The sequence below is a fragment of the Pleurodeles waltl genome, chromosome 7 (assembly GCF_031143425.1).
Source record: "Pleurodeles waltl isolate 20211129_DDA chromosome 7, aPleWal1.hap1.20221129, whole genome shotgun sequence".
Lineage (NCBI taxonomy): Eukaryota > Metazoa > Chordata > Amphibia > Caudata > Salamandridae > Pleurodeles > Pleurodeles waltl.
Genome location: NC_090446.1, coordinates 556,245,815 through 556,272,160, shown reverse-complemented (window position 1 = coordinate 556,272,160; position 26,346 = coordinate 556,245,815). Strand labels below are relative to the sequence as shown.

The 26,346-nt window shown below is 45.7% G+C and overlaps 1 protein-coding gene across 1 annotated transcript in view; it reads right to left on the bottom strand.

Annotated features, from left to right (window-relative positions):
- Positions 1 to 26,346, bottom strand: part of LOC138304334 (uncharacterized) — a 510,987-nt gene that overhangs the window by 382,615 nt on the left and 102,026 nt on the right. Inside the window, exon 2 of the mRNA XM_069244299.1 lies at positions 8,172 to 10,230. Coding sequence (XP_069100400.1) covers positions 8,172 to 10,230 — 2,059 coding nt within the window. The remainder of the gene's footprint in view (positions 1 to 8,171; positions 10,231 to 26,346) is intronic.

The following is a 26,346-nucleotide window of genomic DNA, read 5'->3' as shown; positions in this document are numbered from 1 at the left end:
CATCCTATTGTAACTATACATTGTTTGCACTGTTTTCTAAGACTATACTGCATATTTTTGCTATTGTGTATATATATCTTGTGTATATTTCCTATCCTCTCACTGAGGGTACACTCTAAGATACTTTGGCATATTGTCATAAAAATAAAGTACCTTTATTTTTAGTATAACTGTGTATTGTGTTTTCTTATGATATTGTGCATATGACACTAAGTGGTACTGTAGTAGCTTCACACGTCTCCTAGTTCAGCCTAAGCTGCTCTGCTAAGCTACCATTATCTATCAGCCTAAGCTGCTAGACACCCTATACACTAATAAGGGATAACTGGGCCTGGTGCAAGGTGCAAGTACCCCTTGGTACTCACTACAAGCCAGTCCAGCCTCCTACACACCCCAGCCCCAAAGGCTGGCATCTGACTCTATCACTGTCTCGGGTTGGGAGCTGAAGATGGCTCTGCCGGTCCACGCGTCGACCTGGGACAGCCACCAGCTGAGTTCCGCACGGACTTCCCCCGTCAAAGGGACTAAGTCCGAATATGACAAACCCCTTTGGAGATGACGTATCTTGAGTCTTTGTAACGCTCTGTAATGGAGGGGACCTGGAAAGATCGCCTGGACTGAGGATGCCAGGAGACCCACAATCCGTGCGATCTTTCGCAGGCACAATGACGTCTTGGACAGAGCCACCTGAAGCTCTTTCTTGATGGCTCGAAGTTTGGACTTGGGAAGAACCAGGAGCGATCTGTCGGAATCTATCCGAAAACCTAAGAATTCTACAGTCTTGGAGGGGACCAGGACCGATTTCTTGTCGTTTATGACAAATCCGAGATCCTGAAGAAGGGTGACAGTCGTGAGACCGTGTTGCCTCAACAGATCTTGGGATTGAGCCATGATCAGGATGTCGTCTAGATAGACGATCAAACGAATCCCTTTCTCCCTCAAAAATGCCACTACTGTCTTGAGCAGTTTGGTAAAACACCAAAGCGCCGACGAAAGCCCAAAGGGCAGGACCAAGTACTCCATCCAAGTACCCCTCCACCTGAACTGGAGGAAATGTCTGTGGGGATGCCAGATGGGGATCGTCAGATAGGCATCTTTGAGGTCTAGTCGTATCAGCCAGTCTCCCGGCTGAAGGAGGTCTGGTAAAAGATGTAGACCCTCCATCTTGAAATGCCTGTACACTACGAAGGCATTGAAATCTCGAAGATTTATGACTAAACGGTGGCCTCCTCCCCTTTTCTGAACTAGGAAGATATTGCTGCAGAATCCCGACGGATGGGGATCGCACAGAGCAATGGCTCTTTTCCGGAGCAGCAGCTGAACCTCGGAATCTATGATGTTGGCGTCTTGTCGGGAAAAATTGTGAAGGGGAGGGACCTCCTCCTGTCTTGGAGTCTGATAAAACTCCAGACGGAAACCTTGAACGGTTTGTAACACCCATGCATCTTGAGTAACACAAGACCAATTGTGAAGGAAAAATTGAACACGACCCCCCAACTGGATAAAAGAATCGTCTAGCACTCTCACCTGTAGAGAAGGTTGATTGGGCGGTGGATCTGGCACTGCCTCGTTGACCGCGACGCCGGGATAATCGGGAGCGTGAGGGGAAGAAAGCACCTCCTCTGGAATACTCCTGGCCCCGGAAGGAGCCACGTTGAGAGCCTTGAAAGGAGGGACGGCCTGACGAGCGGCCCCTACCTCGCCCGGCCCGGCCAAAAACACCAGCATGAAAAACCTTTTTTAGGTTCGCTTGTGCCTTATCCAGGGTTGTAAAAGTAGTTACGTATTTGGAAACATCTTTGACGAACTTATCGCCAAAAAGACGGCCATTAGCTAGAGGCCCTGCATCCGCCGCTGCCAACTCCGTTAATGTTGGATCAATCCTCATGAGGAGGGACTTCCGGCGCTCAGAAGAAATGGCACAGTTCGCATTCCCCAACAAGCAGATTGCCCTCTGAGTCCATTCTGCCAGTGTATGGGAGTCGACAGGCTCGCCAGACTCTTTAGCTCGAAGAGCCATTTCAAAAATTTTTGCCAAAGGACCCGCGAGGTCCAAAAGTTTGTCCTGGCATGAGTGCCAGGCCCTGTCGATCCCTTTTTTGGGGTCCTTGGCGAACTTCTTGAGGAAGGTCAACATGCTGGGGTCTATATCCGGTGTCTCTGCCACCTTATCTGGGATCTCCGGTCTGGGGCACTCAGCCCGCAACCTGTTACGGACCTCTTTGTCGAAACCTTTCCTCAATTTGTCGTGGAGATAATCAGCTACAGCCTGCGCTGGGGCCCAATCTGCAGAACGAGGATGAATAATATCCTCTGGATTAAACTGGAAGGGGTTAGAGGGCGAGTGAGACCTTTCCTTGCCTTGAGAAGAACTGGATTTACGAGCTCTCTTGCGCTTGCGTGAAGTGTCACTGGAATGGGAGGACTTAGAGGAGGATGAGTCCGAATCGGATGAATCTGCCACCTCAAGAAGAGGGCCCTTAGAGGTAGACGGCAAGGAACAATAAACATGGTCCACGGAAGCTTTGGCCAACGCTGACAGGGCCCCATCATGCGGCCAAGAAGAGACCTCGGGAGTAGTCGCTGCCTCAGGGTCTTCCCTCACTTTCTCCTCTGGCAAGGGGGCCAACCCTTGCTTTTTGACAAATGAGTCGAATTGATGAGTGAGGGGCTTGAGTGCTGAAAAGACAGCCTGGTTAATGCCCTGCGGTACAGACACCGCCAACGCCCTGCTTACGGATTGTTGCACGGAGGCATTAATCATCTCCGACAAACCTGCACCCAACTGGGGACCGAGGGTGTCCTCAAAACCAAACTCAATCTCCTCCTCCTCAAAGGGCAGCCACTCGGTCATGGTTACACCAAAATGGCAGGTTAACCACACAAGTTCAACTAGAAACGCTGATATCAGCCGAATAAGGGGGGAGCCTAACCCCTCTGTGCAAGAAAAAAACAGAAATGAGGCTCCTCGGCACAGCTGTAGAATAATTATTGCAGCCCCTTCTAAAGGTAGCTAGGGGCATAAATGAGAGCCACAAAGAACTTTCAAAATAGCGTGCACGCCGCTAGGAATGCAGGGCAAACTCTATTATTGCAGCCCGAGCTAGGCGTGAGGCCGCCGATGACAGACGCGCCAGGAATGCAAAACGCGCAAACCTGACGCTCTGTCAACGGCCAGAGGAGGAGAAATTGACGACGGAATGAATGTAGCCCAACCAGTAGAACTAGTAGGATTGGGCTACATGCACCGTCGCGCTCTCTAGGTCGGGCCACACAAGGGAAAGGCACCGATCCAGCGCAAAGCGCTGATCAGTATGTGCAGGGAGAGGAAAAAAAATAAATTCGAATGCGGGAGCGGGAACTCCCGAAACGGGAGGCCGCTCGGCCCGCACCCGCTGACCGGAAAAACGGACCCCTGCCGGGAAGCCCTGAAGGAAGAAAAACCACGGCGCAACCCTAAGCGCGAGCGGAGAGTCCCCGAATGGGAGCCCCGCTCCGTACGGCACACCTGAAACAAGGAGATAAGTATGCCAGCAAACAAAGCACACGCGCAGTGAAATGCATAAAAGAACGGAGCACTTATCTCAGTGAGGAGCAGCAAAGAAAGAGGAAGTCCTGAGGTGTTGATAGTCTCTAATAGGAGTGGAAGACCTTTGATTGGTGGACATTTGTTGCATTGCTTTATGGGAAATGTAGTTTGTGTTTTGATTGGCTGCTATTATTTGAGAAGTAAAGAAAGAGAAGCATAATCTGAGCCTCCGGTCCTGACATAGAATTTGGTATATTGGGGTGGGAGTTTAAGGGATTGGGGGAGGTCTGGGTCTATTTCATGCACTGCATGTACATGAGATTTTACCTGCAGACGTGTCCCTATACAGTGGCATTTCTCACACTTTGGTGGTCTGTGGTTAATGTGTAATCTGGCCTAATGTGCTTTGTGCAGCACCACTGAAATAATATGATTCTGTGACGGTTTAATAAATGGTTCATAAAATTCTGACATCCATGCAAACAACTGTTACACAGGTATCGGAATTCTGTGTTTGTTGGATTTTACCAAAGGTCTGATATTTCCCCCAGTACTTTTCAGCAGGTCAAAGGTGCCATAACATACAGCATGAAAAAGGCTGGTAAATATCGAGCCATGGGGATTTTGGTGCAGAAAACACAGTCTTCATATGTTATGCCCAATTTTCAGAGCAAAATTTTAGTTTTCATCATTTACCACATTACGTAGCCAATGAACCCAACGGTATTGTTGTTTAGCAGATGCAATAAATGATGGAGCTATACGAAGGACTTAACTCCTGGTGAAGGCAGTATCTTGCCACCATTATGAGGGTAGCATTTTGGGTGCCCATCCTGGTCCAACAAGACTGCAATCCGTGAGACAGGCCTATGTCACGGCGCACATGCATGATCTGTGCTCACATATGGCAAAACAGTCAGCATTAGGGGGTCCAGACAACAGTACAGTTGGGCACGAAAGGCAGGGCTACATGCCTTTGCCATGCAGAAAATTGTCTGTCCCAACAATAAGCCAGAGAATTTGCTGCAGTATGTGGCATAATGCATAAGTAGCAGCCGATTCGATGGCTTCAGAAAGCTAAATTTGCCAGAAAGCTGCGTTTACCTCACAATATTAAACCTATAATGAAAAGACCGAGCAAACTATTTATTCCACTGGCAAAACTGAGTGGAGTTTCTGAATTTTCGTATTTGATTAAGTAGCAACGCCTTGAATAGCTTAATTAGTTATTAACTAAGGCTCTGGCAATGTGTTGCTTGTTTAAAAAAAAGTAGGAAATGTCGCAGACAAGGCATTACGTTGCACAATTTATTTTCAGCAACAAATGTAAGCAATCTTGTAAGGATGTTAAGCTTATTTTTAAGACAATTAAGTTAGCACTATGGGTATCACCTGTCTTTTTCTAGAACAAAACAGTTTTGCAGATTTATTTGTTGACCCTTTTTAAACAAAATCTTTAGAAGCTTTATGAGACTGTACAATGTTTGTAAAGTGACTCACACAACTTTGTGAAGTGTACGGATGCAAAGTTACAGAATTTGTCAGCCTTAGTTTTGGGCACGAGTTTCCATACCTTTAGTTTAATATGCTTTGATATTCTTTAATTATCATTCAAAACCTTTGAGATCAGAAACAGGGTACGGGGACTCACACACACATAATGAACGAAGAGTATGGAAAATTCTTGTAGGACCAGACAGACACAGGTACAAATCAGACAGAGGATGCAGGATGGTTTTCATTTCATTACATTTGAAAGACTCAAAGCACAACATAGGTACTACAAATACTACCTTGTTATTACAACTGATGGTGAATACATGTGGCGGTATCTGGCAACTGCCTTCTCTGCTAGCTCACTCATTTTCTAGTGGTTTGGAAGATTTGATGAATTATATTTAACCAAAAAGCCCTTAGATTAAAAAGTATCAGGCGAGTGGAAGGGATTTATTGTGATAGTTTTAGATTTCCTTAGCGAGGGAGTCCCAGAAATGGTTAACTTGGGTTTCCTGTTGTTAGATGGGCTTAATTAATGGGGGTGCAAACCCTGTCAGGGCACCAACTAAATAAAATAGTCCTAAGCAGCAAAAATAACATTCCTTAACCTATCAGGACACTCATGTCCATTATTGCCCCCAGTGCAGGCCTCAAACACCAAGCATTCCAAGAGTGATGAATGCTGATGGGATATCTAAGAGAGCCAGGAGTTTTATGAAACCCTTGCCCAGAACATATAGAACACCACAATGTACTCATACAACAGAGACATCGTAAGTTTCATCCTGAGCAGAATCCTGAACTCTTTCAGGCCAGGTGCCTCCAAAACAGTATAAGGGCCAATTTCTGCTGCTCAATCAGGAGGACCTTCTGCCGATAAATTTGTCTCCAAATTTACAGCTTCCTTTAGAGATTGGAGAATTTTCTATTACCACTCAACTCTAAATTGTAAGCTTGTGTCTTTAGGACGTTGGAGATGAATCACCATTTCTTTCTCGAAAAAGTAATTAATTTCAACAATGTTTTTTTTTCTGTTTATTCCAATATCCTATCGATATAAAACTCAACACAATGAGCATTCTGGTGAGTTCAGTGAACAGATCCCTTGTGTGGATTCCATATTTAGATTGACAAGTGCCTTATATGTATGCTCCTGTTGGTTACTCTATGTTGCAATGAGCCATAGCACTGACCGGGAGTGCGATTACTGTAGGAACCAGGGAGGTGGCTGTATGGACAGCACAGACAGGACTTGGCAGACAATAGATCTAGGGTAAGTCTGCTATATGTCAGATTGCCAAAAACACAAATATTTTCTGATGTAAATATCGTGGCCTAAATATCATTAGCAAAAATATTGTCCTATTGGGTGTAGGTCTACTATTATTACCTCCAACGTGGCAATATTTTTGTAAACAATAATAAGGAGACAATATTTATGTCAGATAATATGTAAGCCATAATATTCTGGTACCACGGCAGGTAAACGTGTGTTGGCAAATATATGGATGAATGTGAACGGAGTATGCCGAGATAAAAATATTTTGTGATAGAAGTCTGTCATGAAAGGCCATTTGAAAATCACAGACGCTTCTAGAAATTCCAGTGTTGTATCACTGTTTATTGCTCTCCCTTGCAGGATTCTGCCTGGGAATGACCTTCTGTGGCAGCAGCAGGACACACTGTCATTTAGACATCGGGCCAAACACACCTGTCTGCATATAACATTGTGCTTAAGCACCTGATTAATACCTATGTGCTAAATAGTGTGGAATGAATTATGCAAATGAGCCTTGTGCTCGTTTTTCGTGTGTTGTAACCCGAGGTACACTGTTTTCCATAGCCACTTATCACCAGATACAGCCTGGTGCTAAGAGTCCTCACAAACACTGGGGCACTTGTTCCGCCTTTCCTAATGGGCACAGGTGCTAAAATGGGTGCAAATAGTTTATGCACCAATTTTCAGCACTTGTACTACATTTAAATGACCCCATTGACTATCCTAAGCCACTTGCAGATGTGTCTTTGAGACCGCCTGGTCTCCCTTTACTAGGACTAAGATAGAGTCGCCCAGGTCCATTGCTAACACGCACATCAGATTCCAGAAGGTGAACAGTAAACAGGTAGGCATGTTGGATCACCACTGTAAGGGCACCGACTGTGTGGGTGTGTCCAGACACCAAGCTATCCCATTCTGTCCTCTGTAGGTGCCAGCTTGCAGCAGGAAGACAGATATTCTAGAGAGATTGTACCTTGGAATTCTTGGTATTCCAAATTTGTTGTTTCCCTACCTAGTGTGAGGGAGGGCTAGTTTCCCACTGAGTTGACCCAGAACTCCTGTCTCGTCCTGCCCATAACGACAATCTTTTGCTCCTAGGTCCATTTGGATTACACAAGGAGAAGCTGATATAGTGATAATTCAAAAGCCTCAGTAGAAGCAGAGGTCGGAATAGAAGGATCCAAAATGTAAACTCCCTCCCGCTAGTCGTAAGCCATAGGTGAAGACGCTTGGAATGAGCGTGTCCCACATATGAATATGCATCTGCTGCATGACCTAAAACCAGTTCTACAGATTCTGAGTGGGCTTGTAGTCTCCTATGGACTACAACACACAGGCATTGCTGTACTGTCTCCCCAACAAAGGAAACTTGGCATCCAATATCTTATCTGTGGTCTTTTTGGATGGAGGGCAAGCATTCCTTGACTGTTAAAAACTAGTTCAACATATATATATCAGGCAAGGTTCTAAGCAGTGCTTGAACTGGAAAAATAGAAGTGCAGGTACTCTGTACCAGAGTACCTGCTTGTTTCTGAGAAGTGCTGGCACTCTCCAATTAAAAGTATTATGTTTTTCTTGAGAAGTACATGTACTCTCCCTCTCAAAATAAAAAAGTGCTGGTACTCAGTACCGGACAGTACCGGACAATTTAAAGCACTGGTTCTAAGTGAAGGAACATTGCGCACATCACTCAACATATTGTCATGTGCTGTTCAGGCAACAGAAGTTAGACTTTCCTATTATCTCCACAAGCCGTATCACCATGTGGTGATCAGTACCCTGAGCTGTGTGGTGCAGCACACTTGGGTGAGACATGAGGGTATCGAGAGCAACATTTAGTTTTTATACAAATGATGTACTACTTACCTTGATCCATTGATGTAATGAATCACAAGTGAACGTCTAAGTATACTGTACGGTCCTGAGAGGGGTAGATTGGAGTCGAGGTACTGTTCAAAATGTGCGTCCTTGCCTGCTAAGGTGCCATACTTCCCACTTATGTCCCCGACTTCATATTTATCCACTGTGCCCGTGCCAGGAGAAGGAGACAAGGTCATGTTAATAAGAAATGGATTAAAATGCCCTTTGATGAGAATGTCTGCACATGCCTCTGGGGTATTCTGCGTGATTGGCAGCAAATGAACGTGATAACCACCACAAATGCTTCTCAGCTTTGTGAAAGAGGTGGATATTGCAGTAGGATCCAGCTCTACGGGTTGCGAGACATTGAATTCGCCTTCAACTTGCTTGGAACCAAACCATTGTCCAGTCTTTCCAACTGATGGTCGCAGCAAAGTAATGTTTGCACAGGCATTTCTAGTCAACGCCTGGCCTGCTCCATAGATCACTAAGGACTTCCCAAGGAATGAAGCAAATCCAGAGAGAGCTGATGTGGTGTCTGTGAAGAAGGCCTTTGCATGGACTGACCGTGCATAGCTGGTGAGGTTGAGAGGTTTATGTTTCCCTGCAAAATCCCCCACTTCACACAAGAAAGGGCTTTGCGGCTGACAATGTAGACTGTAATTTACATTGACTTCAATTCTTGTAGGATTAAAATGTCCTTCGGTGCTGCTGCACGCCTTCATGTCAGCGTCTGTTTCTGTACTGATTGGGAACTCGTGGACATACCAGTTGTGATTATAAGTTAAAAGAGCCGATGCATTGCTGTATGAAAGATCGATGTAGATTGACAAGTCAGAGTATGGGTTGCTTTTGAGTTGCCTGAAAATAACCCTGCCAACCACCATAGTCCTGAATACTGCAATTCCCGTGATCACCTCGCCACCATATCCAATGCTACCACAGGCCAGCCTGGCGTTATCCACTTTATGTATGACAATGGAGCGACCAACAATGCTGTTTCTTCCAAAAAGAGGCAGGTTCCAGTCCTGAAATGCAGATGAAGACCTATTCATCCCCTCCAAAGGGCCATGCTTTCCACTCAGATCCCCAATTTCGTACAGGTCGTGTGTTGCCCCGGGACCCTTGGGGTAAGATGCAGCACTGACGTTGGCATTGAAGGGGTTCCAGTGGTCTCCAGTGCTGTTCTGGTCACACAGGTTTTCTGAAGGGTCTCTTCTCTGGGGAACAGGGAACTTGTGGACATGGTAATACTTTTCGAGTCCACTAGCGTTCCTTAGATCAACTGAAATCTGTGTTGGGTCAAAGGGAGAAACCTGGGTGAATTTAAAAAGTCCCTTGACCCCGTTCATGTCAATTATCGCATTCACACTTTTAGGCTCAAGTAGGTGCAATTCTGCACAAACCCACCGGTCTTTGAAACGAAGTGACGCATACTGCTGGACTGTTATGTTGGGCACTCTCAGTCCTGACTTTATTGCTGTAGGAAGGATACCTACTTTAAGCACGCCAACAGAGAAGTTCGCTGTACTCTCATACAGGTTGCACGTTGTTGCCAAATACATGGACACGTTGAGCGCGGAGCTTTCTTCCGCACGCGCTGTCACCAAATCTGTCAGAACTGTCAAGGATGTGTTACCGCCCTGCTGTCGAAAATATGCTTCCCCGAGGACTGAATTGTAGAATTTTGCTTGCCAGGTGCGGACTGTGACCCCTTGTTTCTGTAGGTTTCCACAGGCTTGGCTGTTGCACATTTTTACCACGAGTGACAAATCGTCCATGTCGGTGATAGCGCCAAATAGCCCACTAACGTTGAAAGCTCCGCTTGGGTATTCTGATTTGTTGAATGTGAAGGTGTAGAGCTGGTCGCCTATATTCGCCTGACCACATGGCTCTGAATAGTGGCCGTACATAACCGGAAATTCGTGCAACGAGACGCTGATGACGCCTTCACATGTGCTAGTCAGGTTCTGAACTGCTGTCTTTTGGAGGGAGTTGATCTCAATGTAACCCTTTATTCCACCCATGTTCAAATTCACGCGAAAGTTTGTGGAAAACACTGATCCTAAAAAATGAAAGAAAACAAATGGGTGTTAAAATGAGAACAATTACAATTTGTCAACCTGTGTTTAAAAGTACCAAAAGTAAATGTAACCAGTTACAGCAGTGGTTCCCAACCTTCTGACTTCTGTGGCCCACCATTTTATCAATACTGGAGCCCGGGGACCCCCACTGACTCATTATTGGAAACCGGGGACCCCCACTGATTCATTACTGACAGTTGGAACCTAATATTATTACATTTTCTAAGCAGTCACGGACCCCCTGAGGAGGCTTCGCGGACCCCCAGGGGTCCCCGGCCCACAGGTTGGGAACCACTGAGTTACAGGATATTACATAATAGCACACGTTTTATTATACACACACACACTGGAAAATTTACTAAGAACTTAGGCAAGGCAGCCAAGCGGTCAAAGTTGCTGCTCTGCATTGCGTGAGAGAAAGCAGGACTACACAATATCTGCTTAAATATGGAGCTTTTGCTCTCTCCCCTTGAGCTGGAGCACATTACGCTACCTTGCTTCACAAACTTGTGTGCGTGATGCCTAGCATAGGGGTTGCACCGAGTACCCTTCCTGTACAAAATACTATGCTTAGACACAGATTAAAAGCTTTATAACTTTGTATCTGTGCTGTTAAGTACAGCACACATGCAAACTTGAAAATGTTTTGAGAAAAGAAAACCTTTCTCATAAATTAAACCTGCCTCGAGGAGGTGTACGTTTGCCGCTAAGTCCTGTCTACCATTTTTAGTAGATAGGAATTTGTGTCGAAAAATTACAGGTGGCTGCATAGTAACACCCATGTACCACACAAGGAACACCCCCTTGGTACAAAGTTGTGAAAAACACTACTTTGTGTTACTGTAGGGCTACTTTCCAGTGCTAAACTTGATTTATGCTGGAAAGGAAATCCCAATTCAAGCCTTTGCAACGGTGTGTGTCACTTTTTGTGACACCGCATTAGTGCAAAGTTTATATAAATCTGGCCCCTATTCCCTTAGAGCCATGGGTGAAACAAGGCAAATGCCTCACTTAAAGATAACTGGTAAAGGGACTTCTGCCACAAACTGGCCCACCTATTGGTTCCCATGCCTGTCAGAAAACAAAATGCAGTCCTGACACTGGACGAGAAGCCATGAGTGGGACCATCATATGGTATCCCTTACAACACTTTTTCCTCCTGCCTCTTTACTATCAACGTCTGCTGAATGAACCATGCCCGTGTTTCTAGATTTGTCCTTTACATGATGGGTGCACCGTTTTCATTTACTTTAGCAAAAACAGAGGTGCCATCAGGGCCTGTGTCACACCATGGTATGAGCTGCCATCATGGAACCTTCAACCTGGAGCCACTCTCACCATAGCTGAAACCCAGAGGCAAACTTTTTATTTAGTGAGTCAGCCAGTGTTGGATCCATGGAGTCACTGCCCCCACCACCCAAGCCAGGCCAGCAGGAGCTGACCAACCTATCTGTAAACAATACTCAAACTTTCCCCCAATATTATTGACTGGAATTGGTAGGCCCCTTACTTCTAGGATGAATGATGAAGTTCTTGATTTACTCCAAATTGGTATCAATTGTAGTTTCTATCAAATAATGTCTCAGCAAAAGTGACAGGAGACTACACCATGTTCCTGCCTAAAGGCCCTGCCTTAGCAGAAACCCGCCTCCCTGGTAATGTAATTTGGACAGTGTCTCCCTCACTCGTCACACATCTCCGCGACCAAGGCCTGACCTTGGCCCATGCCCCTTTGTCATAAAGACCATCACCACTTGGCAATGACATGCTGAGGTCTCCACAACCCAGTACATGGTTGTAGTTTTGGGATAGTTCACGCCCCTTTATCTATGAAGGTGGCATTTTAGATAGTCTGTAACTTATCCAGCAATAATCTTTTGGAGGGAGGCGATGTCTGTAACAATTCTTGGGAGATTAGAAACTCTGACCACCAATTCCATTCCTATGGGTAGTTTGACTAGAGTACACTTTGCTAATTTAGTGGAACCCACCACTCTCCTGAGGCTTGCAGAGGTCACCTCAATCAAGATATATTGTGAGATGAGTACCCAAAATGTATCTGATCATTCCTTTTGGTATAATACAACTGTCTTGGATGTCAAATGGTATAGCCTGTCAGAAGGAGATGCTACTCTTGGCACTTCCTCTGAGCAGTGGCCAAAGGACTGCATTGGCCAGCATCAGGAAAAAAGTAAACATCTCTAGTTGTGATTGTTACATTATTTGTGTTTTCCACAGCTCTTCAGCAGCACACTGATATATCAGGGTCAACTGGTGCATGATATCACTTCCGCAACCCCTGACATTTTAAGGAATCGATTAGGGTGACCACCCGTCCGTAAATTTCACGGACTGCCCGTAATTTCGCCCTGCCGTCCGTTGTCCATGATGAAAGGCTTAATGGACGGCATTTGTCCGTAATTTTAGCCTTTCTCCAAAAGGACAAAGGACGGCAGGGCGAAACTACAGGCAGATTAGTTTCCCCAGCTGCAGTGAAAGGCAGGGAGTCTCCTGTGATCTGAGGGAGGGGCAGACAGATAAGAAACAGACCTTCTTGCCAGGGTGTCTCCTTCCCTAAAGAAATGCAAATGTGGGCAACTGGTAAATCTGCAAAAGTAAAGGGGATTGAAAACCCGCATCCACTTTAACCAAAGGAGTCACTTGAAACTTTCTAATGGCAAATGTATTTTCTTTTAGAGAGGTACTGCAATGGTGCTCCACGGTGAGCTGTGGAGTGTGTGGTTTTAATGGAGTGCTATAAAAAATGTTAGTACTAGGTATAAGTTCTATATTATTCAAATCTGTATTTGAGAAGCACTTTTTTTATTTAACCTAAATGTATTTGCGCATTTTGTAGCAGCCTATATATGATGTAATTGTATTGATATAGCGCTTACTTTCCCTGACAAGGCGTCAAATGCATGTTTGAAATAAGGACTTATACATTCACAGTACTTTCAGGGGCCTGGGTACCTCATAGAACTAACAAACATTGGCAAAACCGGTAGGTCTAGTCTATGCAAGACTTATTCGCTTTTCCAATGTTTGTTAGCCATGGTATACACCAGAGTGGCTGCTGTTCCTGGATAAAAGTTAGTGGCATAGTGGTGAGGAGTGGAGTAGAGCGGCATATGAGCAGTGGAGTAGAGCGGCATAGGAGCAGTGGCGTAGAGCCCAGTGGTGCAGGGTACAGTGCAGTTGTTTAGAGTACACTGGCGTAGAGTGCAGTGGTTTAGAGTGCACTGGCATGAGTGGCGTGGGACAGAAGAGAGTGGCACAGAGTGGAATGGAGTAGAGTGGGATACAATAGAGTGGCAGAGAGCGCAGCAGTGTAGAGTGGTGCAGTGGCATAGAGGGCAGAGTAGACTCGTGTAACAGAGTGCAGTGGCGTAGTGTAGAGTGGTGCAGTGCAGAGTAGAGTATAGTGCTGTAGAGTGCAGTCGCGTAGAGTGGAGTGATGCAGAGTAGAGTGGCATAGAGTGCAGTAGCATAGAGTGCAGTGGTACATAGTAGATTGGTGTACAGTACAGTGGCAGAGAATGCAATGTTGCAGAGTAAAGTGGCAGTGCAGTGATGTAGAGTGGAGTAGAGTGGCACAGAGAGCAGTGACGTAGAGTACAGTGGTGCAGAGTAGAGGGCAGTGGCGTACAGTGCAGTTGTTTAGAGTGCATTGGCTCACAGTGCAGTGGCATAGAGTGGCATGAGGTAGAGTACCATGGGGTAGAGTAGCAAAGCGTGGAGTAGAGTGGCATACAATAGAGTGGCAGCGAGTGCAGTAATGCAGAGTGTTGCAGTGTCATATAGTGCAAAGTAGATAAATGTAGAGTCCCTGACATACACTCTAGTGCTGTGAGACTACAGACAAGTTGTGGCTACCTCACATCCCAACATTAGGTGTGAGACTGTCGCCCACACCATCTGGCCTGCCTCTTTCATTTTTTTTAGCTTGAAAATCCATGGGCGGTTGGGGTAAGCCAGATTTTTTGTTCAATTTGTTTAAACTAGCATAAGGTTAATTACCCTAATGTTTCCCAAACTGTTTGCCAGGGGTTTTAAAATACTCAGAAACAATAAAAAAATTGCGGTTACTTTCTCTTCAAGAAAGAATGGGTAGATTTGGGTAGGGGGGTGGTCTTGCCGCAGTACTGAAGGGCACTAATTTACTACTGAACAAGGACGTAATGTGACACCTGAATGTAGCATACCAGGAGACAATCACAAAAAGCCCATAGTGAATAAATAGTGCTATGTTCAAAAAGAGTGAATAAATGCACTGACAACATAGAGAGGCATGGCCTCTCTTGTGTAAAACTGATGTTTGTGGTTAAATTTTTGTCCTGAATTTTGACACTTTGTCCTGAATTTTTGTCCTGAATTTTGACCCTTTGTCCTGAATTTTTTGCAGTCCTGTCCAGAATTTGCATCAATGCCAGGTGGTCACCCTAGTTTAGGTACTTAATAAACATTGTAAACACTAATCCATTTCCACAAATGCCTGTTAACAACCCCTGTTTGAGTCACGTTTACATAAGAGTCCAGCACTGACTCGTGCATGTCAGGAACAGTGAACACGTTAAGCACATTTTTCACATACCTGTTTACCGATCCATAGTTGCCCAGCCTTTTCAGGGCTAAAACCACAGGCGGTTTACAGGTTTACTGCTACGAAACAAAACTATAATTAAATTCGTGCTTCTGTAAACGTACTAGTTACATTAATAAAAATGAAGTCAAGGGCAGCTTGAAGATGGATGCTTAAAGTTTTATAACAAGACACGTTTTATGTGTCAGAGTGTGTGCGACAGAGTCCAAAACCTTATATTAAAAATATCTTATGCTACAACCATTTATTAACAGCTCTGCGTTTATATAATATAGGTTTGCAGCTCTACAGGCTTCTTTCCGTGGTTACACATGACTGGTCAGAGGCTATTACTTAGAATGGAGGTGCCTGGTATGGCTTCACTTATTAACCATTAGGATATTTCCACTTGTTTAAACGAAACTGACATATTCATTACAACTATCCAGCATTCAGCCTAAACATAAAAGTTCAAATTTTGTTTGTGCATGATTTTTTGCCACAAAAGTCACACAAAGTAACATAAAGTTTTGCTATACTGTACTTTACCTCAAGAGAAGCAATTCATGGGTGCTACATGGGCATTTCCATGCAACCACCCAGGGGTTGTGACGCAAATGCCTACTAACTAACATTTGTTGACCAGTGGCAGCCGGCAGATTCAGGAGGGAGGTGGGGGCAGGAAGCGCACACACTCATTCTTACACGCATTCACATCCATTAGCAACACTCATAACATTCAAACATGCATGCACGCACCAAACATTCATTTTAAAAGATCACACACACACACATTCATTCTTTCACACATACACGCATGCACATCCATTAACAACACTCATAACATTCAAGCATGCATGCACGCACCAAACATTCATTTTAAAAGATCACACAGACACACACACACTCATTCTTTCACACATACGCACGCACGCACGCACATCCATTAACAACACTCATAACATTCAAACATGCACGCACGCACCAAACATTCAATTTAAAAGATCACACACACACTCATTCTTTCATACATACATGCACACACGCACATCCATTAACAACTCTCATAACATTCAAACATGCACGCACGCACCAAACATTCATTTTAAAAGATCTCACACACACACACTCATTCTTTCACACACTGACACGCACACGCACGCACATCCATTGACAACACTCATAACATTCAAACAAACATGTATGCATGCACCAAACATTCATTTTAAAAGATCATACACACACGCACACTACACACATACACACACACACACACACACTTACCTTCAGCCTTGGAGGTCCAAGGAGGGTTGGGACTGCTGCCTTCCCTCACTGGCTGACCCTAGGTCAGCCAATGAGGGAAGGCAGCAGTCCCAGCCTCGTCACAGAGTGGGATGGGGTCAGTGAGACTGCTGACCCCACCCCACTCTGTGACGAAGTGTCACTGATTGACACTCATCCTGGGCACTTCAGGGCTTAAACCTGAAGCGCCCAGGTTGAAGTCAATGGGTGACGCTTTCCTCATCACCCAGGGGAAGGCCTCGAGGCACCTTTGATGAGCTGAGGAGGTCACGCCCACAGGAGCTGTGACCTGCTCGGCCCAGCAATGTTCAGCTCAGGCAGCCAGGAGTCTGCCAAATTGCGCATGTCTGCTCCTGGCTGCCTGACCTGAACATGAAGAGTGTCTGTCAGGCTGACCTTTGTTCAGCCTGACAGACACTCTTCATGAGGGGCAAAAGGTGGGGGCGGCGTGGCCCCTCCGCCCTAAATGTCGGGACATACCTGTCGTTGACAGTTATTTGCCGCTGAAACTTATGCCTCCTCGAGGAAGGTATAACAAAGAGAAAAGTTTTAATGTCTGCTTATTTTTCCAAGTTCACATGCGTGCTGCATTGTACAGTACATATAGAAGTGAGAAAAGTATTAAAGGATAGTTTTCTTTACTGGAAGAGTCCCCTTCCAGCACGATTCCTGCGCTTTAGAGAATGCACTATTGTGAAAAGGGGTGTGTGTTGGCACATGATGGCCAAAAGTGCACCAGATCTGGGAGAGAGAAAAATGTGCAATGTCTTAGTAAATATTGCACATTTTTCTCCCTCCTTTTGATGCCAGGCACCACAGAAAGCTTTATTTACTGTGCTGCCTTGAGACAAACATTAATACATTTGTGTCAGAGTGTTTAATTTTGTGTTGCACTATATAGAAGGCTTCTTACCAAATGATGCACCCTGTGTTTATTTGATATCCAATGGTACCTCCGTATATTTTTGCATACTCTGAGCATTTAAGAAAACTAGGCTTAGAGAGTGTGGACCCAAGGCACTAGAAAACAAAATATGCACCACTAATCCACTTTGAGATTGAGCGCCTAGCAGAACCTTTCTCGGGATATTCAGTAGGATATTTACTAGGCCTTGAGGGTTTGAGTAAAACTACAATATCCTTTTCTCTCTATTAAATATGTTGCTATATCTGCTAGTCCCTGCAGTCCTTTGTACTGAAAACCAGTCCTAGATACTACTCAAGGACTCAGGCACTCACAACTGCCAGTTGCAGGGAACGGGTTGGTGGCAAGAATCCAAAAGCAGACAGACTGTTCCGATAAACTAAATCCTTAATTACAAGATAAGGCCTCTCCTAAATGCAAGGTATGTGTGTTTGTAAGAGAAGCTAGAAACTAGGGGGCATACTTATGAGAGGCTTGTGCCACCATTGAGTCACTTTTAGTGATGCAATGGCGGCGCAAACCTTTCAACCATATCTATGAGGCCACGCAAAGCTACTTTATGTGGCTTGTTTGGCCTCATAGATATGGAGTAAAGCAAGGCAATCATGGCTGGACTGGGAACCCAAAGTAGCCCTGGCAATTTTGTCGGACCAGCCCCAGTTCAGACGTTGTGAGGGCAACACAAGCTTGCTGATGCTTTTGTTACCGAGGGCCATTATTGCAGCACCTCTGCAAAACTGGCCCCCAGTCACAAAACCGGCCTCCATGGCTGCAAAACCGGCCCCACCCATCCAGCCTCCTGGGAAAAGACCCAATGCCTGTTCCTGCCAGTCCGACCCTGAAGGCAGTGCAATCGCTGCATTGCCTTATTCTGTGTTAGTTAGGCATTCCATGTGCATTGCAGTGGGTGTTCCCATATGTTGTGATATTAAATCCAAATTCACCAGTAAGCAGGATTTTCTATTCACAGTCTGACAATACCAAACAAGACATGGCTACACCTTCTAGATCAGAATCTACGGCTTAAGAGTACATGAGGGCAGTTCTAGTGCTAGTCTATGAGAGGAGCAGGCCTCACAGTAGTGGAAAATGAATGTATGAGTTTTTCACTACCAGGATATGTAAAACACATAAGTCCTGCCTTTTAGCTTCATAGCACCCTGCCCTATGGGTTAGCTAGCGCCTACCTTAGGGGTGTAAATTCTGTTCTTTACAGGGGGACTCTCTCCCTTGTCAATATCATGGACTCACAGGTGTGTGATTCCTGGGAGCTTTCTCCCACCGCTCCTTCAAAATGCTTAAAGGCCCTCTGACAAGGTAGCCATAGAGAAGCTCAAAGGGACTACACCCTACCCCCTTCTGGGCACCTCTCTGTAAGAAAAGAAGGCATGGCAAGAGGACTTCCCACTTACGTCTTATGGCCTCAGGTATGCCTGCAATCATGCTCTTCAAGGTCTTGTTGAACCTCTGAACTAGACTACTGGATTGAGGGTGATAGGGTGTGGTGAACCTGTTACACCACATGCATCCGACATGGACTTCATGTACGCAGACATGAAGTTAGTACCTCTGTCAGCCTCTGTCTCTTTGGGGAACCCCACACAGGTAAAGATCCCCATCAAGGTTCTGGTCACCACCGGTGCAGTCACCGTCCTTAGAAGGATTGCCTCTGGGTAGTGGGTGGCATGGTCCACCAAGACCAGGATGAACCTGTTGCTAGGGCAGTCTTTGGGTCCAATGGACCAATTAAGTCAATGTCCACCTTTTCTAAGGGGGTGCCAACAACGGGAAGTGGGATCAGGGGGGCCCTCAGCTTTTCCCCTTATTTCCCACTGGCCTGGTAGGTAGGACAGGACCTGCAGAATGTATCTGAGGCTGTTCTCATTCGGAGCCAATAAAAGTGGATGACAATTCTGGCAAAGGTCTTGTCTTGCCCTAAATGTCCTGCCAGGGGTATGTCATGAGCCAAACCCAGAAAGGAGGCCCGGTAACACTGAGGGACCAGCAGCAGATTTGCTGCCCCAGTAACTGGAGCCTTAGGCTCACTATATAGGAGCTCATTCTCCCAGTAAATTAGGTGATCCCCAGAGGTTTCACCAGCTGCATGGGCTTAGGTATGTTGCCTAAAGCCCTCAAGAGTGGGACACTCCTTGTGTGCTTTGCAAAATTCCTCCCTGGTGGGCCCTCCTTCAACTTGCCAACCAGCAAGCTCATGTAGATCCCTTAGGGCAGCAATGTTCTCCCAGGTTGGCTCAGGGGCCTCCTCCTGTGGGACCCCGTCAACCTCCACTGTGGGAACTTCTGGGACCGTTTTCCCACACCTCTCGCCCCTCTCTTTGGCAGCTGTCTGGGTCATTCTTCCAGGCTCCAGACGCCCTTGACTTCCCTGCCCAGCAGTCATGGTCCGCGTGGTCATGTAGACCCACTCAGGCAATCCCAACATCTCCAAGTGATACCTGAACTCTACCTCCCTCCAGGTAGTGTGCTCTAGGTCATTGCCTGACAGAAAATCTACAGGCATGGCAGGACTCACAGCTACTTGCAGAGTACCAGAGCCCCCCTACCCACTCAAAGGGAACCAGAGCCACGGGTAGGTGGCTAACTCGATTGTCAGTGACTACGACTTGGTGGACTGTGTTGGCCAGGACCTGCTCTGTTGACACCAGCTGACCTTGACAGTAGTCATGCTGGCTCCTGTGTCACGCAGAGCTTCCACCCGTTGCTCATTAATGGTGACCCATTACCTATACTTAGAAATATTGGAATGTGGGCTTTTAGCACCATATCTGCATCGCCCAGGGGCACTAGGGTTACATCTGTATGCTCCCCAAAACTAACTGGGTCTACCTCCTCCCCGAGCGCTACACTTGCCAAACCAGGGATCTGCCCACCAATGGGGGGCTGTACCCTTTTTGGACATTTGGAGTCGCCCTTAGAGTGACCATACTTGGAGCACTCTGTACATTGGGATACAAACCTCCCTGTCTTATGATCAAAGAACCCTTTGTTCTTAGGATCAGACTGGGTCTGGTTATTACTATTCCATTGGAAAGTATTTTGCGGGACTTTAGAGAACTCCTTATTTTTAAGTTTTTCTCCCCTCTCTTTCTTCTGTTGGAAACCCTGACCACCTTTGTGGGTGTTCCCCAGATACCTTTTTGGACACTCTGGTGCTAACCCAGAGGTCTGCTTCTTTAGAAAGCTTCCTGGGATCAGTCAGCTTACTGTCAACTAGGTGCTGGTGCAAGTCTGCAAAGCAAACACTGAGCATATGCTCTCTCAGGATTAAATTGTACAACCCAACATAATCACTGACTTTGCTACCCCACACCCAGCCATTCAGTGCCTTACTGGAAAAATCAATAAAGTCTACCCAGGTTTGGTTGGGGTGCTTGCTACTGTCCCTGAATCTTTGGGTATGTGAACCTTCTTGTCCACAGTGAACCCTGTATGTATGCTGCCACCATCACTGGTGGATTCAGACTGCCTAGCCTTGAGCTCAAGCTCTTTCAGACTCAGTTCATGAGCCAAAATATGCTTCTTCTCAGCTAAGGGTTTTTCAGCCTCAGCTCTCTTCTACTCTGCCTATTTTTAACCTTGCCAACTGCAGCTGGAATTCTCTCTCCTCCCTTCTTTCCACTGCAGTCATTCCGTGATTGGAGACACTGCTTCCTGGTCTCGCAGGAGGAACAAATCCAATGGTGTCACCCCCTACTGCTGTTGGCAGCTCCTTGGGGGGGCATCCACTTGCTCCCCCAACTCATCATGCTCTTGTGAGCGAGCTTCTGTCCAGGCTCTCAGCACCTTTTGGTACTCCTCCTTTTTGGGGGCCTCACGGGTAGGTCCCCCCATCCCTTTGCAAAAGCTCTCCAGCTTTTTAACTGTGTATTCCTGCAGCTTAGTCAGGTCAAACTGCCCGACTCCACTTGTGGACCCAGCTAGAGACATGATGTATAGTATTGATTAAAGAATGTCAAGCAGAAGCAGGGAAATTGTAGCAAAAAGGAAACAAATCAAATTGACCTTTAACTGTGGGTAGGTAGTGTATACATAGCTATTGTATAGCACAGCACAAACACAAGTCCTATCCTCACTGCTGATCACCAATGTTAAAAATGGGGTCTCTAGTTGGCAGAGGTAAAACCCCTTGTCCAAGTAGGGAGCACAATCGTAGTCTGGGTAAGTCACAACACAACCCAAATTATCCTGTGCTCACCCTATGGTAGCTTGGCACACAGCAGGCAGGCTTAACTTAGAAGACAATATGTAAAGTATTTGGGCAATAAATCATAAAGTAACACAGTGAAAACATCACAAAAATACATCACACAGGTTTAGAAAAATAGATAATATTTATCTGAATAAAACAAAGTTATTAATTTTTAAAGATGAAATCCCACTAAATCGCTTGGAAACACAAGAGTCCCAACTGGGGCTCTCACAACGTAGTTGACGCCAACACCACAGGAGCCAGAAACGGAGTCGCACAGACCCCCAGGTACAGTACCTTTTGAAAATGAAGAAACAAAGACGTCGCACGGAGTCAGGGAGATGAGGCGTCGCTGGGGCCAGTGCTGCGTCAGTTCCTTACAGCATCCAGGGAGATGAGGCATCAGTTCTGCACTGCGAGGCAAGTTGAGGTGAGGCATTGGTTCCATCTGGCGGCAGGGGGAGCTGGTGCAGCATCGGTGGCGATGCGTTGGTCCCTTGAGACCACGGAGGGTCGATGGATCCAGTTGGTGATGTGGCAACATCAGAATTGTGTTGCAGGCCACGGTTGTTGCGTGCAGCAATGTTCACGGACCAGGAGCAGGAGCAGGCTGCAGTGTTGGTGCTGGTGTCGCTAAAGACGTACCTGGCATCACTGAAGTAATTCCTAGTGTAACTGAAGTCGGAAAACCAGCTATAAGGTAGTGGGTGAAGTCTTTGCCGTCCATGGAACTTCAAAACAGGAAGCAAGCTCAATCCAAGCCCTTGGAGAGCACTTTTAAGATAGGCAGAGTCTTTCCAGCAAAGGGAGAGGCCAGAAGGGCAGCAGAGCAACAGCAGGTCAGCATTCCTTCTCAGCAAAGCAGTCCAGCTGAGTCCTTTAGGCAGCCAGGCAGCTCCTCTAACAGAGTTCAGATGTAGATCCAGAAGTGTCTGATTTGGTGGGGTCAGAGACCCAGTTTATATACCCAAAATACCTTTGAAGTGGGGGAAACATCAAAGAGTGGTTTTGAAGTGCACAAGTTTTCCTTTCAGCTCAGTCCTGTCTGTCAGGCTCCCTGAGGGGGTTATTAGTCCTTTGTGTGAGGGCAGGCCACTGGCCTTTGAAATGCAAGTGTGAGCACCTCCACCCTTCCTGCCCAGGAAGACCCATTCAGTATGCAGATGAATGCAGATGTGACTGTGTGTCCTGTGTTTGTGGTTGTATGGGTGAAATGCACAAGGGGAGCTGTTAACCAGCACAGACCAGACGTGGACTGGAGACAGGCTGTAAGGCACAGATGGGAGTAGGTGCAGAGAAATGCCCACTGTCTAAAAGTGGCATTCCTAAAATAGTAATATTAAATCAAACTTCACCAGTAAGCAGAATTTTCTATTACCAGTCTGTCAATACCGTACAAGACATGGCTACTCCTTTCAGCTCAGAATCTATCACTTAAGAGTATATGAGGGCAGTTCTAATCCTAGTCTATGAGAGAAGCAAGCCTAATAGTAGTGAAAAACAAATGTATGGGTTTTTCACTACCAGGACATGTAAAACACATAAGTACATGCCCTGCCTATTACCTACACAGCACTCTGCCGTATGGGTTATGTAGGCCCTACCTTAGGGGTGACTTATATGTAGAAAAAAGGGGAGTTTAAGGCTTGGCAAGTAATTTTAAATGCCAGTTCAAAGTGACAGTAAAACTGCGCACACAGACCTTGCAATGACAGGCTGGAGGCGTGGTTAAGGGGCTACTTATGTGGGTTGCGCAATCAGTGCTGCAGGCCCACTAGTAGCATTTAACTTACAGGCCCTAGACACAGGTAGTGCACTTTACTAGGGACTTACAGGTAAATTAAATATGGCAAGTGGGTAGGAGCCAATGTTACCATGTTTACGAGAGACAGCATATGCACTTTAGCACTGGACAGCAGTAAATAGTACATATAATGAAGCAGGTAACGGATGTAGAGCTGTCACTAGATGCAGATGGCTCCTGCTACACATAACAGGGGAGGAAACCTGGCCCCGATATCAGCAAATATGGTTGAGACTTGCAGTGGGAGTGGCCAAAAGGGACATTGATAGGACATGGAGAGCAAATAGACCCTGACGATCCAAGATTAGTAACACAATATAGATTGGTGTCAACAGGTGGATCATGTAGTCTATCAGGGCCAGGGCTGCCCCAAAAAGTACACAAAAATCTGGGCCCAATGGAGCACATACAGAAACTCATAAACAGCTGGGACCAGATGAATGGAGAGAATCTGGACCATGTTCTTGGGCAGGTGGGGAGATGTCATATGTACACTGTCTTAGGGTAATGCGTACTCCAGGCACTATATGTTGGGTATGTAATGATCTGATGTATTTTATTTGTTCCCATTGGGACACAAACAGAAATCCATGCTTTATTGTGATAATTACTATGTACTGAGCACTTGATTGACATTAATAAAAAGCCTTTTTAAAAAAAAGAAAAAACAATCCTGCATGCAACACAGAAACTCTTGCACCATTGTCCAAGGGTGCCTGCATTGGCGCTAGGCAGCCAAAACAGCTCCATTGCAGTGGGAAAGGACAGGAATGTGTTGTATTACATAGATAAGGCACATTTTTGCCCTTTCTCTTTAAAGTGAGGATTTCTCAAGTTAATAAATGTCATTTGCTTGGTAGATGATCCCACTATTAGTTTCTTTTCGAATTATTTCCATGTATTGACTATTGGCAACTTAGCTTCCCCACCACTCAAGGTGCCATATTTGGGTACTCACCACTACAATGATTCATTCTGGGTGCTGCTGGCCCACCTAAGCTCCAGGTGATGCTTTCTCCATTGAGTCTTGTCCTATAATTCAGATTGTATCCACTCAACATTGCTTCTCACCAAGAAAGCAACAGAGGAATTTCAGATTCAAATTAAGTTTCAAGAGTTGAACAGATGAGTGCAGGAGTCCTCTCCCTCAGGTCAAATGTTTTTATTTACTTTCTCATCCATACCGATGAACAATTACATGCCCCCGCTGGCATGCATACCAGTATGTCGCTGGGCACACTTCAAAATGTACATGCACAACTCTTAAATCCACTTTTTATTGAGCAACAATTTCTGGAGTCAGAGCAACATGAGTAAATGCTTAGATTACATGTTCCACTGAAAGAAAGACAGTTCTTGCTGCATGACTGGAGCAAAAAGAGAGGTGCTGCCAAGGTTAGGGTCATAACACAATACACAGTGCGCATACATAGTATGGCAGCAAATCTCCTTGTGCTTGACCCTGGCTCCAGCATCAAAACAAGGGTAGGAACTTTTTCTCAAAGAGCCAGTTTTCAGTCCTGCATACTTATCTTTTGTTTGAATAAATGTATAAGTTGTGAGAAGATACAGAATTGGTTTACACTCTCTAAAAGTAGGCACATGTTTAATGCTCTGTGTAGTATGCTGTACACGTGCATTCATTTTTAATTCTCATAAATTGTTCACCAAAACTCTGGAGAATGACCAGTGCATGGGAGTGAGTTCAATGAATGATAAACGAAGAGCACTGCCATTAGTAGAAACCAAGCCCATTAATATAATGGACCGATAGGTCACTTTCAGGCATGGTCGGTCTGGGATAGAAAACAGGTCCAGGCACAAAAATAAAGTGGCACCCATTAGTGAATTAGACAGCTAAATAAAGAGGCCCATGTTCAGACATTGGGGCAGTTTTGAACATATACTGTAAAGGCATGCTGTATAAGTCTTTTTGCAAAGTATGGAAGACTGCATGGAATTGAGCTTGCTGCAGGCATTGTTTGTGAAAATACCAGGGAAATCAGCAGCAAAAATCGGCCCAGCAGACTATAAAAAATCCTTTTAAGTCAATCCGACCCTGCCTTCAGGTCTGTCTAACATTCTGAATTCGACAAATGTGCCCAGCTTGTACCAATGGATTCAGGGGCGGCTCCTCCAGTAGGGCAGAGGAGCGTTGCCCCCGCCAGCAGCAGAAACTGCAAACCTTTCAGAACGAAAGGATAATACAGGTTCGGAAAGGGGCGGTTTTAAGGGGATGACTAGTAGTGAGGGGGACTGCACAGCACTCCCCCTCACAGTGCGTGTGTGTTTGGCCAGCCGTCTAGGGCCGGCCAAACAAACATGCGCAGTAGGATCTTTCCAGCCCAGCAACACAGTTGCCGGGCTAGAGAGAGCAAGCACAGGCTCCTAGTCTGCCTGGGAGCGCCCTGGCTGGGTGCTCCCAGTGCTTTGAGCATTGTCAGGATTGGCCAGAGGGCAGACTGGGAGCCTGTGCCTGCAGCGATGCTGGAAAGGAGAGCGGTGCGGCGCGGGTCAGCTGATTAGGTCATTTTTTAATTTTAAATAATTCAATGTACCCCCCGCTCCACCCCTCCCTCTTTCCCCCCACGCGCCGCACCCGCCCCTTTTTAGCACTGCAAGCCACAACTGCATAGGTTAAAATGTGGTCTAATAGAGGAATTAGTTGTACTAATTCAGTTTTAGAAAGACAAGGATGCACACAGCATTGCATCTGTGTGCGAAGATAGAGGCAGGGTGAGACATAGTCTAGTGCCTAGCAGCCACCAATTGAAAAACATTTTGCTATGAATATGCGTGACTTACACCTGACTTCCTCCCACAATTCCGGTAGCACTCATGCCTACTCGTGGAAAAAATGTAAACAGAAACCTAAATTGCATATTGTGCAAACAAGAACCAGATGACAGTGTGCAATACTTGCCAAGCCATATTACCACTCTACTCCTTATTTCCATTGTTGACGAAATTTGGAGAAGTGAGTCAGTCTGCACTATAAGTGCTACAGACAAAAGCCTCACTGGTGTATCGTTCACTGAACGCTCGTTGTGCCCTATCTGTTATAAAAATAGAGATTACTTTTACAATGCACAGCACAAACAGAATTTCCTCTTTCTTCTCATTCAGATTAACCTGTGAGCCTTTAATTACATTGTGTTGGCAGCATACACTAAGTACATACAGGTAAGTTAACATCTATATCTACATATAATAGGGCGCATTGTAGCTGTGCGGAGCATGCTGTGTGCATTGTGGGTAATTAGATGTAGAAAAG